At 40.4% G+C, this 14908-nt stretch overlaps 1 protein-coding gene across 1 annotated transcript in view; it reads left to right on the top strand.

Moving 5' to 3' along the window:
* The window catches only part of ATG2B (autophagy related 2B), a 78730-nt gene that overhangs the window by 40061 nt on the left and 23761 nt on the right, over positions 1-14908 (top strand). The window contains exons 19-29 of the mRNA XM_080808610.1: positions 5797-5954; positions 6330-6502; positions 7063-7213; positions 8639-8838; positions 8991-9071; positions 10236-10342; positions 10505-10597; positions 11436-11506; positions 11913-11989; positions 12465-12635; positions 14191-14332. Of these exons, the coding sequence (XP_080664736.1) occupies positions 5797-5954; positions 6330-6502; positions 7063-7213; positions 8639-8838; positions 8991-9071; positions 10236-10342; positions 10505-10597; positions 11436-11506; positions 11913-11989; positions 12465-12635; positions 14191-14332 (1424 nt within the window). The remainder of the gene's footprint in view (positions 1-5796; positions 5955-6329; positions 6503-7062; positions 7214-8638; positions 8839-8990; positions 9072-10235; positions 10343-10504; positions 10598-11435; positions 11507-11912; positions 11990-12464; positions 12636-14190; positions 14333-14908) is intronic.

Raw genomic sequence — 14908 nt, 5'->3', positions numbered from 1 at the left:
TTGCTTAAATATTATCTATCATCTCTGGGTACTTTGTGTAATGTTGATCACAAAACTGGTAACTGTTGCGGTGGGCCGTTGTAATAGCAGAGTTTCCTAACCAGTGTGTCTAGTAACTGGGTTACTTATACATGAGATGTTTATTCCTTCCACCTTCGTTGGCTGTTTGCTCTCCGTCACCTTACCACAGAGTTCTGGGCAAATGTCTTCTATGTGTGCAGTGACATGAAAAGAGTTTGGAGACCCCTATATGGAGGGCCAGCAGGTGCTAGGGGAGACACTCAGGAGGGCTAACAGGTGCCGGGGTAAAATCAAAATCCTAGAGTCTTTGTTACAAGGAACATCCTTTTTTCAGAGTTTCAGAAAGCATCTTCTTAGAATTATAAAACTCAGGCTTGTCAACTTGTATATCACAATTTAAGTTGATTGCAAATATCCTTAAATATACATACCAAGCAAATATGTTGAAATAAATAGCATTCTAGAGTTAAAAGAGCCTAGACTCTGAATTCCTCTACAGCTGACCTGACCTGAGCTTAGTTTCCTCACGTGTAAAGTGTAGATGATACTTGAACCTGTCTCAGAGGGTTGTTTGGAGCATTAGATGATACGGCACTTGAGAAGTTTGGAGAACAGCGCCTGACAAACAGTAAGCACTCAGTAGTCCTCTGTTACAGTCCTCCTTCCCATCCACTGAAGGAATCACTTCTATAGCATACCTGAAAGATGGTCATGTGCTTTTCTAGAAAAAAGATGTTCTTAGTGTCAGTCATCACTAGCTTCTCATATGAGAGACGTGCTTCTCGTTTCTATCAGTCTTTAGAAGCTGTACTGTTGTTTCTGCTATACATTTACTTGATATCAGATTATCTCTGGCCCTTTATTCCTTAACTGTTAATAATAAGCTTTGGATCTCCTTATTGCTTATTCGTGACCAGGATTATTGGTCTTAGAATCAGAAAATTAAATTCCAGAAAGATCTGCTTTTAGTTTTCTTGATGATGAGATTCACAGGGTTGTCCATATGAGGTGTAGGAAGAAAGTGCTAGTTCTTCTGTTTCACTTTAAAAAAAAATCTTCGTTTTTTTAATGATTTATCTTCGAGAGCATGTGCAAAAGTGCGAGAGGGAGAAAGAATCTCAAGCAGACGCCGTGCTGAGTGCAGAGCCCGACATGGCAGGCCTTGATCTTACGACCCTGAGATCACAGTCTGAGCCAAAACCAAGAGTTGGCGGCTTAACTATGCCACCCAGGCACCCCTACAGTCTTTAAAATTTATATTTTTATATTTGTTTTATATTATACATAATGTGTATAAATAGAAGCCTATGATTTATAAGTTTGTATCAGAAGCTTTTACCGTTTTTTTGTTTTTAGCTGTTACACATGATCTAAAGTTTGGAAACTACTGACCCCCTAGACCGTTCTCTTATAGTTAGGAATATCTACCAAGAGTTGACAAATGTGCAAGGCTAAGACAGAGCAAAATGAAACAACTAGTTTAGGATCTAACCTGGAGGTCAGAGAGCTTAATTGGTTTCTTTCTCTTTTTGCATTTGCTTGAGCAGGTGGCTGTTGGTTAAATTTGGGACATCAGAACAGAAACATGCGCCTTAAACATTCAGTTTACAAATACGTTCATTTATAATTTCTGTTTAAGTTGCAAGCAAGGCCTTTCTTTTCTTCCTTGTAATATGAGCCACATGTGGAAGTTTTACATAATACATGGTTTTGTCTACAGTTTTCAGTTACTGAATAGTTTCAAAGGAATCTGAGTGTAAAATCCTTCTTGATTTTTAAGATTTTTTCCACCTCAGTGTATATGTTTAAGTCATCTGTTAGGTATACTTTAACTCAATATTATGCTAACAACAATAAATACAGGTGAGATGAGCACATTTGAGGCCAAACACAGTTGCCAGTTGGTGAATATACAGAACATAGACTCACCCCTGACAGTAGCAGACTTCTTTGGTGTGCTGGAGCCTCGTCCCGAGGAGCCAGTGGTTAGCATATGGGGGACGCCCGTCAGTATGGCGGTGGGGGGCGGAGGGGGTTGATCGCTCAAATCTGGTATCGAGCGAGTTATCTGTTCTTCTGTAGAGTTGGTTAAATAGTGGGGTTTTTTTTTTTTTTTTTGAAGATTTTATTTGTTTATTTGACAGAGATAGATCACAAGTAGGCAGGCAGGTGGGGGGTGGGGAGCAGGCTCCCTGCTGAGCAGAGAGCCTGTTGTGGAGCTCAATCCCAGGACCCTGACTGAGACCATGACCTGAGCCGAAGGCAGAGGCTTAACCCACTGAGCCACCCAGGCGCCCTGAGTAGTGGTTGTTGAAGAGTGTTTCTGTTCTGCCTTACTCTGCTCGCTTCTCTGGCTCTTAGGTACCTACAGTTACATAAATGTTGAAGTACTCCCTCCCCCTGTGCGGCTTATAAATCGCGTATCTAAGTTCTTCAGGGTGTGAATTCTTTGTTCCTCATTTGGCTTTGAATAGGTCTATTTTTATTTTGAATTAATATTTTATTTTTTTGAGTTAATAGTGTTTCAAAGTTTTCACATATTCTCAAAATTACAGGAGAGTTGCAAGTATAGAACAAAGAGCTCCCCGCCCCACCGCCAAACCATCTGAGAGTAAGCTGCTGACCCGATGCCCCTCCCTGAGCACTCAAGTGTGTATTTCCCAAGGACAAGGATATTCTTATACATAATTTTCTCATTTTGATGGCTGAATTACGATTAATACTCTGTATTATCTAATCCTCACACCCCAGTTGAGTTTTGCTAAATGTTTGCTAAATAGTGCCCTTTTATCTGTAATTTTTATCTGTAATTTTATCTGTAATTTTTTAATAAAAAATCTGTAATTTTTAAAATTTATTTTTAGTTTTTATTTCATACACTAAAAAAGACTTTTTGAGGCGGAGATATAACCAACTCTGCCTTAACTTCATACATTTTAGGATCTTGGTTTAGTCCTCTAGTGCCGTGGTCAGTGGGCTCTTTTTATTTTTATTTATTTATTTATTTAATATTTTATTTATTTATTTGACAGAGAGCTAGAGAGCGCAAGTAAGCAGAGCGGCAGGCAGAGGGAGAGGGAGAAGCAGGCTCTCTGCTGAGCAGGGGGCCCAATGTGGGGCTTGATCCCAAAACCCTGAGATCATGACCTGAGCTAAAGGCAGCCGCTTAACTGACTGAGCCACCCAGGCGCCTCTTTTTAAATAGACAGTCTCGTGGAACGGGAGAATTTTTTCTGTTAAAGTCCTTTAGAGTAGCATATAAAAGAATTTTCACTAGCTTTGTTAAATCAGATATTTTCTGTCTGTTACATTTCAGGCTCATAGCCACAGAATCATGGTGATGTGTCCTTAAATATCCTTCTTTTTAAAAAAATCTATTTGAGAGAGAAGAGTGAGAGAATCCCAGGTAGACTCCCTGCAGAGTGAGGAACCCAACCTAGGGCTCAATTCCACAACCCTGAAATTATAACCTGAGCCAAAATCAAGGGTCCGGTGCTTAACTGACTGAGCCGACCAGGGGCTCCCTTGGCCTCAAATATCTTGAGTGCTTTCTTTCTGGTATTAGAAACATCATCCAGTGTTTCACGGTATTAATGATATGAAGACTGTGTTTAGACCAAAATGTAAATAAGGAAAATGTAAAATCATAGAACGCTTACATTTAAGAACTCCAAGTTTTACCAGTAAGTAATAGTTTCTCTAACCTATGAAGATAATAGTTTAAGGAAGAAGCTTAGGGAAGGGTGTTTTCTGAGAAAATTCTTCATTTTATATCTTTATTATTTACAAAGGGGTTTAGAGTAAGATCGGGTTTAGACTCTTGTTTCTTTGTCCTGTGAGCAATATACCCAAGAAGCAGTGAGCCAGTGAGTACCACACCGTCTGGGGCATAGCTATCCGTGTTGTGTCCGAGGTGAGACCTATTTCTGCCCTGTATCCCTGGTGTTCTTCACCTATGGATGGTTCCAGACGGAGAGCTTTTGGGGTGGGGATTTCAGCCTTCTGAGAGTCACGGTACTCAGTCCTGGTTTATACTTTCTAAGCTTAGGAATTGGCTCAGGAAGTTCCTAGACAAGTGGCTTCTCACAGGAAGGGCCAGGCCTGTGTCATCACTTGGCACCTTGACTGGTATTCACACTGGGCTTTACCATGAGGCTGTGCCTTTGGCAGTCCTGCCATGGGAGTCATCCATGGTCCTCTCAGCTGCAAACCCTCAGTGCCTGCTACACGACAGCCACTGTGCTAGGCACATATAAAGAAGACCAAGACCTAAGGCCCTTTCTCTGAGAGGCTGCTGTCTTGGAAGGGGAAGCAAGAACGTACTGTTACAGGCGCCATGATTGAGTTATATATGTGAAAGATTCACTGTGGGTCCAGATCCTAACAGCAGGCTTCAGAGAGGACATTGTGAAGTCTGAGTATTAATAGAAATGTTAGAGCAGGGGTGATAATGGGGGGTGGGGGGATAGGAGCAGGAGGGCATCTGAGTAGTGACAGATCGTTCTTTGAAAAAGTAGGATGTGCTAGTAGTCTAGCTTGATGTGTATCACCCACTAACCACCAGGATGGACTTGTCTGTGCAGCAAGTAGAGGGTTTCCTGTCTTTGTTCCTATTTCGGATGCATTCTTTGTCTGTGCCCACTTCCCAGGGAAGTGGTGCTTTCTGTGGGAGAGAGAGACAGAAAGGAGTTATCCCTAGGAACAGTGAGTAATGAGGAGAGCTGAATTGGGAGCTGGACAGGATCTGGGCTGTGGCCCTGGCCCTCCCACAAATTAGCTATGTGACCTTGGGTAAGGCACTTAACCTTTAGGAGGCAGTTTCTCCAAGTGTGAAGTGAGAGTAATGATTCTTCCTGCTGCCCCATGGGATTGGCGGGGCGGGGAGGTGTGGGGGCAGGTGCGGGGGTTGGGGGGGAAGGGGCAGCTGATGAGACAGCGTGCTGTTACTGTTTATAGAGTTGCTCTCCAGTGTGAACAGCCTTTCCTCTGTTCTTTTAAGGTTTTTAAATTAACTTCCTCATGTAAAGTGCATTTAGGGGTATGTAATTTGGTGCACACAGCATAGGTAAAACCAGGCAGATAGCTAATTGTACCTAACAGTACAGATTCTTTTCTTACTGCCCTCAGTAGAGCCGCATCAGTAACTTTTACATTGAAAGGACATAATGCTTAAAAAAAAAAAAAAAAAAGAAGAAAAGAAAAAACCCTACTTCTTTTTTTTTTTTTTTAAGATTTTATTTATTTATTTGACAGACAGAGATCACAAGTTGGCAGAGAGGCAGACAGAGAGAGAGAGAGAAGGAAGCAGGCTCCCTGCCGAGCAGAGGGCCCGATGCGGGACTCGATCCCAGGACCCTGGGATCATGACCTAAGCCGAAGGCAGAGGCTTTAACCCACTGAGCCACCCAAGCACCCAACCCTACTTCTTTGTAGGATCTAATTTCTATTTCCCGTCTAGAAAAATTATTGTTCATGTGACTTTTTAAAAAAAATTTTTATTATTTATTTATCTATTTATTTGAGAGAGAGAGAGGGAGAGATCACAAGTAGGCAGAGAGGCAGGCAGAGACGGGGAAGCAGGCTCCCCGCCGAGCAGAGAGCCCGATGCGGGGCTCGATCACAGGACCCTGAGATCACAACCTGGGCCGGAGGCAGAGGCTTAACCCACTGAGCCACCCAGGCGCCCCGTTCATGTGACTTCTTAAAGACATGTTCTTGAGTTTAACTTGAGCTGAACTGTGAGTTAATGTATTTTTCAACTTGTGTCTTCTGTAGGATCTTTAATGACTTGCTGCTGTGGGAACCAACAGCTCCTTCACCAGTGGAGACATTTGAAAATATTTCCTATGGTATTGGTCTTTCTGTAGCCAGTCAGCTGATTAATACCTTCAACAAAGATAGTTTTAGTCCATTTAAATCCACAGTTCACTACGGTAATATATTTTAAATTTGTTCTGACTTAAAATGCCGGGTTTATCAATAAAGCAGTAACCTTTTCAAATGATAGATTTTAAAATGTTTCTTGGATATTTTCCCCTTGTAACTATATTTTATATCTTTTAGTGATTTATAGTATTTCTCCTCTTCTCTCGACATACTGCGAATGTTATAAATTAAATGTTATCTTTATAGTGATAGTATGTACATTGTTTAAAGTTCAGTGCAAAAGAAAAATACAGAAAGTACATTTTTATTGTCCTGTAAGATTCTTGGTAAAAAACGGTTGTAAAATAGGTATTTTGGGGATGATATTCCAGTTGCTATTTTATTTCCATAGGCTATATCACTATGACATTTATTTCTCACAGATGAGGAGAGTGGATCCGAGGAGGAGACGCTGCAGTATTTTTCTACTGTCGATCCCAACTATCGTTCCCGTAGGAAAAAAAAACTAGATTCTCAGAACAAGAACTCGCAGAGTTTTCTCTCAGTTCTTCTGAGTATTAACCACGGACTAATGGCAGTGTTTACAGATGTTAGGGTAAGGATTTGCCAAGGCAAAGTATTGTTTCAGTTACATTTTACTTTAAATGCGCCGTGATTGCACCTGCCATCAGTGAGGTGGCGGGAGGTTGTTTGAGTGCCTGAGGAAGGTCCGGGTTCTGAGGTGCTCTGCCCTGACGGCGGCTTTGGACAGTGAGCTTTTCACTGTGGATCGCAAGACGAACCTTGTGTGGCCTTCTTTTGCGAACATGCTGGTTCTGCTCTTGAGGTGATCACTGGTAACTTACCTGTTAGAGAGGACGGTGAAGTCTGGGATTCACTCTGCACGGGGGACCCCGCACAGCATTTCGTGCCACCATGCTGCGTGGTTTGGGATTCAGACCGCTTTGCTACCGTGTGGGAGAATCCTCTAGGCTGAATCAGGAAGGAGCAACCCAAGGGGCATTCTGACTTTTCTGCATTTAAATAATGACTGGTGGGTGTCGTACGCAAATAATGAATCATGGAACACTGTATCAAAGACTAGTGATGTATGCTGACTAGCAACATAATGAAAAAAAATTAATGACTTCTGTGTTTTTCTGATCTTTTTATTAGCAAGATAATGGAGAGCTGTTGGAAAATAAGCACGGCGAGTTCTGGTTAGAGTTCAACAGTGGTTCGTTGTTTTGTGTGACCAAGTATGAAGGCTGTGATGACAAGCACTACATCTGCCTTCATTCCAGCAGTCTTAGTCTCTACCACAAAGGTAGGTAGGACACATGTTGAATGTGTGTTCTGTTCACCTCTGTTCAGACCCATTTAAATTTTGTTTAATGAAGTTTTTTTTTTTTTTTTTAAGATTTTATTGATTTATTTGACAGAGAGAGATCACAGTAGACAGAGAGGCAGGCAGAGAGAGAGGGAGAGAGGGAAGCAGGCTCCCCGCCGAGCAGAGAGCCCGATGCGGGACTCGATCCCAGGACCCTGAGATCATGACCTGAGCCGAAGGCAGCGGCTTAACCCACTGAGCCACCCAGGCGCCCCTGAAGTTTTTTTTTTTTAAAGATTTTAGTCATTCATTAAAGAGAGAGAACACAGGTGGGGGGAGGGGCAGAGGGAGAAGGAGAAGCAGACTCCCCACTAAGCAGGGAGCCCCATGTGGGGCCCAATCCCAGGACTCTGGGATCGGGACCTGAGCCGAAGGGAGATATGTAACCATCTGAACCACCCATATGCCCCCTAGTAAAGAAAATCTGTTGAGAACAGAATTCTCATATTAGAGATTATTTTCTGTGGAGTGTTCTGATTCCACTGGCAAAGTAATACCTACCATAAATTATGTGTTGACTTTTTTTCCTGGGTACTAACTTTATTGAGGTACAGTAGTTCGTGTAGCAAAGAATTCACCCATTTAAACTATCTGTTTCACTGAATTTTAGTTATTTCACAGAGTTGTTGTAACCATCATCACGATCAACTTTAAAACCTTCCCATCGCCCCCAAAAGAGGCTGTGCACCCTTTAGTTGTAACCTCCCATGGCTCTTCAACACCCCCACCCCCCAGCACTAAATAACTTCTAGTCTACTTGGCCTCGTGGATTGTGTATTCTGGGAGTTTATGGACTCACATAATACATGGTCTTTTGTGACTGGCTCCTTTAATATGGCATCATGTTTTCAAGGTTCATCCAAGTGTAATTCCTTTTATTCCTTTTACTGACAAATTATATTCCATTTTATGGATGTGCTGTATCTTATTATCCACTGATGAGTTGATGGGACTTTACATTCGTTACTCTCTCTCTTTAGCAGCATTTTCTTTTGGTAACAAAAAGAATTTACCATCTTTTGAGCACATTCCCTGTTACCCTGTGAATAGAAGATACACATTCTTTTTTTTTTTTCCTCAAAGTATAGAAAATACTTTGCACAGTCTTAACCTTTATCAGATTTTTAAAATTTAATTCTCCTAGCGTTTCATATCATATTTTTTTTTTTTAAGTAGGGTACTATCAGTCATACCAACATTAGCAGAGAGGTACAGATTATTAATGCCTAGTTGGTTCTTGGTCATTTTACCTCCAGGATTATATTCAGTGGAAGCATATTGATTTTTGTTTTGAGTTGTAAAAGTCTGTGAACTAATGTCCGGTTATCATTTTGTTTTATTGTCACCTCATTGTTGATGTAGGTGTGGTAGATGGAGTGATTCTCCCTACAGAAACACGACTGCCCAGTTCAACCCGCCCACACTGGTTGGAACCTACTATTTATTCCTCTGAGGAAGATGGCCTCAGTAGAGCTTCTACAGATGGCGTTGCAGGAGACACTTTGAATATGCTTTCTGTTGCAGTTAAAATACTATCTGATAAGTCAGAGTCCAATACAAAGGTTTGTGTTTTGTACTTTTATACCATTAAAGACTTGCTGTTCATTTAATTACTAGCTAAAAGCGATTGCATAAAAGACAACATATTTATTAGAAAAACTTTTTAAGTTTGAATAAGAGGATTATGTAGGTGATCGGTGTAACTTTCTTATAGGAATTTCTCATTGCTGTGGGGCTGAAAGGAGCCACACTCCAGCACAGAATGCTTCCTTCTGGGCTTAGCTGGCATGAGCAGGTAAGAGAGTTGTTATGTATATACCGATTTACTTTTTACTTTATGTTGACATGTAATACACACACTGTAAAGTTACAAATCAGAGATGATCAGTGTGCACCAAATTATCATTGAAGTAAATAGTCCATATAACCACCTCTTGGGTTAAGAAATAGAATATTATCACCACTCCAGAATGAAATTGATTTTTTAGCTTAAAGTTTTGACCCTAACCATCTCAAAGGCAGACCTATCTTTTAAGTCATTTAAGGGAAGGGACTCTCTGTCCCAGACCCTGTAGAGCACTTGGCATAGAGGAGCAACAAATAATGTGTTGACTTGTCCTCACTCCTTAAGTGTCATAACTTCACAATTATTCCCTAGGCCAATAACATGCTTCGAGGCATTTATAAGGATTTCTGTAATTAATTTACAGTGTTTGATTAATGAAATACATTTGGCTCTTTTCTAATGAGAATGAAAATTAGTGCACTGTGATTCTTGTTCATTTTCCTTAGAAAGGGGAACTTTTTCTTTGTGCTGGAAAATAGTAAAATATTTTTATATCTGCAGGTTTTCAGAGTGCTTTCATAAAAACATTTAGGAAACCTGAGGAGATCTAGATCTCTGTAGCAAGGGTAGAGAGATAGTTGGTGTGAACACTGAACTCAGTTGTAAGGGGGAGATTTAGTCTAACCTCATTTAGATAGAAATACAGGAGAATAGATGTTGGTAAGACAGTCTGGTTTTCAGACTGAGCTAGGTAGAATTTAAGGAAAAAAAGCTTTTCCCAAAAGTGGGTTACATAGAAAACCAGATTGAGTGTAAGCAATCTTCAGCAAAGTTTATTATTTTTTTTTCAGGAATTGTCCCAAGCAAAATAATGTGAAAGTATATTATACATACTTTAGTTTCTATAATGATTTTGATATGAATTATATCTTTGACAAGATATAATTTTCTCAAGACTTTGTAGCATTGCAGTTGTCAGATGGGGCTCGCTCTTCATTTCAAACTCAGGAGTGGTTTTGCAAATACTTTTTAAAATGAATTACTTCAAAATGATAATTTCCCCCCCCCAAATGGTTGCTTTTTCTGTGAGATATTTTACATTGGTATTAAGGCTATCCTATCAAACCTTTTTTCCTTTCTAAAGCAGGGCATTTTATATTTCTGTTTTTGTAGATTTTATACTTCTTAAACATTGCTGATGAACCTGTTCTGGGATATAATCCTCCAACTTCGTTTACAACTTTCCATGTGCATCTCTGGAGCTGTGCCCTTGATTATAGGTCAGTTCGCAAATGGAACAAAGTAAAGCTTTATTCAAAATATGTGCTAAGTTTTGAAAAAAATACGTAATTCAAATTTTGGAATTAAGGTTCAAAATGTTCTTTTAAGGGAATTTCTGTTGTTGCGGCAAACTGATGTTCTTTGTTTCTTTTTGGTATTAGACCTCTTCACTTGCCGATCCGATCTCTTCTCACTGTGGAAACCTTCAGTGTTTCCAGTAGTGTTGCCTTGGACAAATCCTCGTCTACTCTCAGGTGCCTGGGTAAACTTGACCGTCTGCCAAATGCACCTCTTCCAAACATGCTATCTGGTGTTGAGCTAACTTCTTTGACTGACGTCCCAACCTTTTGTAAAAATCAGCGTTCTTTTGCTCATAGTCATGTTCGTTTATCCAGGTTTTCATTTTTTCAGTTTCAAATGATTCATCCGATCTCTTCTGTTTATCACTGTTTTTTATTTTTAGGGATGAAATGAATTCTTGAGATAGTTTACTTTTAAAAACAAAAATCTAAACTTCCTACACTACTTGATAGCACTTTATTTTCACAATTTAGATCTTCTGAATGTGGGTACTATTAAAAAATGCTGAAAATGTAAAATTAATTGGAGGAGATGATTCAGTCTCTCTCTCTTTTCTTTTTTTTGGATCCATTTGGATTTTATTTTTGTGAGTGGTGTGAAGTATATACGTAATTTTTTTGAAATTTATTTTTTCAGTGTTCTGAGATTCATTGTTTATGCACCACCCCCAGTGCTCCATGCAGTCCGTGCCCTCCTTGATACCCACCACCAGGCTCACCCAACCCCAGACCCCCCTCCCCTCCCAAACCCTCAGTTTGTTTCTCAGAGTCCACAGTCTCTCATGGTTCTTCTCCCCCTCCAATTTGATTCAGTCTCATTCTTTACACCATTTAAATATTTTCAGCATTCAGAAATAATGAGTTTTAAAGAAATGTTAGACGCCACTTGTAAGAAACTACATGTGACTTTGATAACTTGTATATCAGAAGAATGATACAACGAAGTATGTCATGATCACGCATCGTGTATTCAGAGTTAATTTTTTGGATGTTTTTAATATTGTTTCCTCAGAATAATCTTGGATGAAGCTGCTTTGCATTTGTCTGACAAGTGTAATACTGTTACTATAAATTTGAATAGAGGTAAGAGTTGAAAAAATTTGAGATAGATGAATGTTCTTTAGTTTTCATATGTGAATATTTTAGAGCATTTGAACTCTGGAATAATGTTATTGAACTAAGGATCTTATTAAATATCAGTTGAAGTTGTACTGTCCTTAGAATATCAGTTAAGTTTATCAGATTACATGTACTGTATTTAATGTAAGATTTGTTTTGTTCCTAAGTAAAATAAAGGGAGTTATAGGACTTTTATAGGATGAAAATTTATTTCCATTGAATTCTAAATATTTGTACCACTAATTGCCATGAATTTTAAAGAGATGCTAGTTTTTTTTTTTTTTTAAGATGCTAGTTTTATTATGTTTTGGTTGGATACCCACTTTTTAAAGGCTTTACTCAGATATTTTGTTGACTTAAAAAATTTTAGATTATGTTCGTGTGATGGATATGGGGCTTTTGGAATTAACCATAACTGCAGTGAAATCTGATTCCGATGGAGAACAAGTAAGTTATTAAAATAAATGGAAATTTTTACTTCTATTTTTTTTTATAAGAGAGACTAAAGAATTGAATTTACTGTAAAATTATTTTGGTCGGGGTGCCTGGGTGGCTCAGTCAGTTAAGTGTCTGCCTTCGGCTCAGATCATGATCCCAGGGTCCTGGGAAAGAGTCCTGCATCGGGCTCCCCGCTTTGCAGGAAGCCTGCTTCTCCCTCTGCCTCTCTCTCCATCTCTCATGAGTAAATAAATAAAATCTTAAAATATATATATATATATATACACACACACATATATATATGTATATATATATTATTTTGGTCAAAAATAGATAAAATATTTTAAAATTAGGATATAGTTATAAATATACATTTCCTGTGGCAAGGAAAATCCATTTATGTAATGTAAGCCTATGCAAAAGAAGAACTTTCTATCTCTTGTTTGAAAAACCTGTTCATTTCTTTTCTCTTATGTCCGTCCAGACTGAGCCGCGCTTTGAGCTACACTGTTCCAGTGACATTGTCCATATCAGAACGTGCTCGGACTCTTGTGCTGCACTAATGAATCTCATTCAGTACATTGCAAGCTACGGGGACTTACATGCAGCCAACAAGGTGGAGATGAAGCCTGGAGCCCCTCAGAGAAAGATGAAGGTATAGCCAGCAACATGATTCATCAGAACTAACTCACCCTGGACACCTTGTAGTCACGTGCATGACATGTATGCATCAGCGAGGTCTTTATGACAGTCATGAGGTAGAAAAGAAACTGAGAAATCACCATCTGTTCTTTCCCTTCAGAGTGATGGGTCTGGAAAGATGACTCCATAGGCCTTTTTGGAAAACCGTTCTACCTTTTGGTATTCTTTGTTTTAGAACATTAATCTTCTCAGCCAACAGAATCCTATCTTCCAGACTTGAATTATTTTCATCTCCCCTCCAGGAAGAAAGAAAACATGTAGCGCGCAAGAGCTTGTTCTGCGGCAGTCGTATGAAAAACTGCTTATGAGAGGATAGATAGAAGTGTTAGTATTATTACCGGAAGATTTACGTAATCTTTTGTTTGTTATGTATGATTCTGTTCGGTTTTCAGTGTATTTTCTCGTTTGTGATTTCCTTGAATTCAGTGTGATAAAGATTGAAGATTATCATCTCTGTTTCACAGATGAATAAGTTAAAACCCAGAGAATTAGGCGATTTGCCCAAATTAAGTAGCAGAAATAGCAACAAAACTCAGATACTTTTATTTATGGGTCAGGGCTTTCTTATGCCCCCAAATATCACCTCTCTGTCCTCTCTTATGTACAGATTGAACAATGTCAGGTTTGTTTAGTGTTTTTAACTTTTTGGTGCTTTTTCATTCTTTCTCATGGCCTGCTCTGTGAACGGGATTCTCAGTCTCGTAGATAATGGAGCCTCTAGTAAGGGTCTGACTGGCCTTGCATTGTCTTTTGTTCAGATGCTCCTACACTTCGTCCAAGTTACGCTTCTGGTTTTGACTCCTTGCTCTTGCCATCTTCTCACTGATACAAAGGCAGTTCATGACACTCCCTCTCTACTGTTTATTTTCTTTTTAAAGACATTCTCCAGTTTCTTGAAAGTTGTTTTAAATTATCGCTTTCAAATTGGATCTTTCATTTTAGAGTCATACTCCCATTTAAAAAGCATGGTCTGGATTTAATGAGCCCATAGTTCACTAACCAAAATGTTTAAGCACCTGTGCTGAAGTTGAGCCCTGTGAGTCCCCACTTGGTAGATTGGCCCCGCTGTTTATGCCCCCTCCTTACCCTTCACTGTCCGTCCGTTCCGAGACCCGAGACTCCGCCCTCCAGCGGCTTTGTGTCCATGGGGTGAGAGCTGGGGAAACCCCCAGATTTGAGCACTCCGCGGAAGGAGACTGCTTCTCCCCAGGCCTCACTGCGCTGTTCTTAGCTTCTCTCTCCTCTAATGTGCGCTCCCTCCACCAACCCGGCTCGCAGTGCTGGCTTTGAGATGATGGCACATTCATTTCTGTTTGCCAGTAGTTGTTGGGTGATGATGAGGCCAACCACTTAGAATGCGGCCGCTGCCCGGCAGAAGCTAGAACGATGACTGTTCCCTGTTTCTGGCATCTTAGTGAAATGCCATGTGTTTCTAGGACAACACCATGCTGAGTAGTTTGCTCCTTAGAGCATTTTCAGTTATTTTTAATTAGGTGTTTTGGCTGTAGGTAGATTCCAGCAGCCGCTCTTCCTCACGAGGTCCGGTACTTCCTGAAGCAGACCAGCAGATGTTACGCGATTTGATGAGTGACGCTATGGAGGAGGTTGACCTGCAGCAGGCCGCCGCGTCTGCGCAAGCCCAGGGGAACGGTAGGACGGGCTGGCCTTCCTCCCCGGGAGTCCTGGGGCCTCACTTGAGGCTTACGCTATTTGTATGCTTACAAGTTCTGCAGTGAGTCACCTATTAAAGAAAAGACAAGTCTGCGTTTTGGTGGATACTTATTAGCCAGTCGGCTTGAGTTGATCCAGCATCCAGGACATAAATAAACACTGGCCCAGGGTGCTGTGGGGGCCCAGATTAAATGAAAGACCAAGCTTATCTTTTCTGTTAGCTTCAAGTTTTGTAACACAGATCGGCACTAAGCCAGACTGATGTTCTTACTTAGAATGATTAGGAAATGACATGAGAAAGGGCTTCAGTGTGTGTCACGGCCTCATCTACTGGTTGGAAGGGATTGGAATTGTCTCATTAGATTTCAGTGAAAGTGAGAGGAATTGGCTTAATTTTTTAGAGTGGCTGGGGTTTAGGTATGTGGAGGGGAGAGAGAAGGTAGTCTTGGCAAGGTCATGAACATTGACAGAGGCGCAGAAGCATGCAGAAGCCTTAATTATCTTGCAGCTCAGGGTCCCTTTTCATTGGAAAGAATTGGCCAGCAAAGTTGGATA

This window comes from Martes martes, assembly GCF_963455335.1.
Source record: "Martes martes genome assembly, chromosome: 7".
Taxonomy (NCBI): domain Eukaryota; kingdom Metazoa; phylum Chordata; class Mammalia; order Carnivora; family Mustelidae; genus Martes; species Martes martes.
The sequence above is the reverse complement of the archived record's forward strand: the minus strand, read 5'-3'. Positions and strand labels throughout refer to the sequence as shown.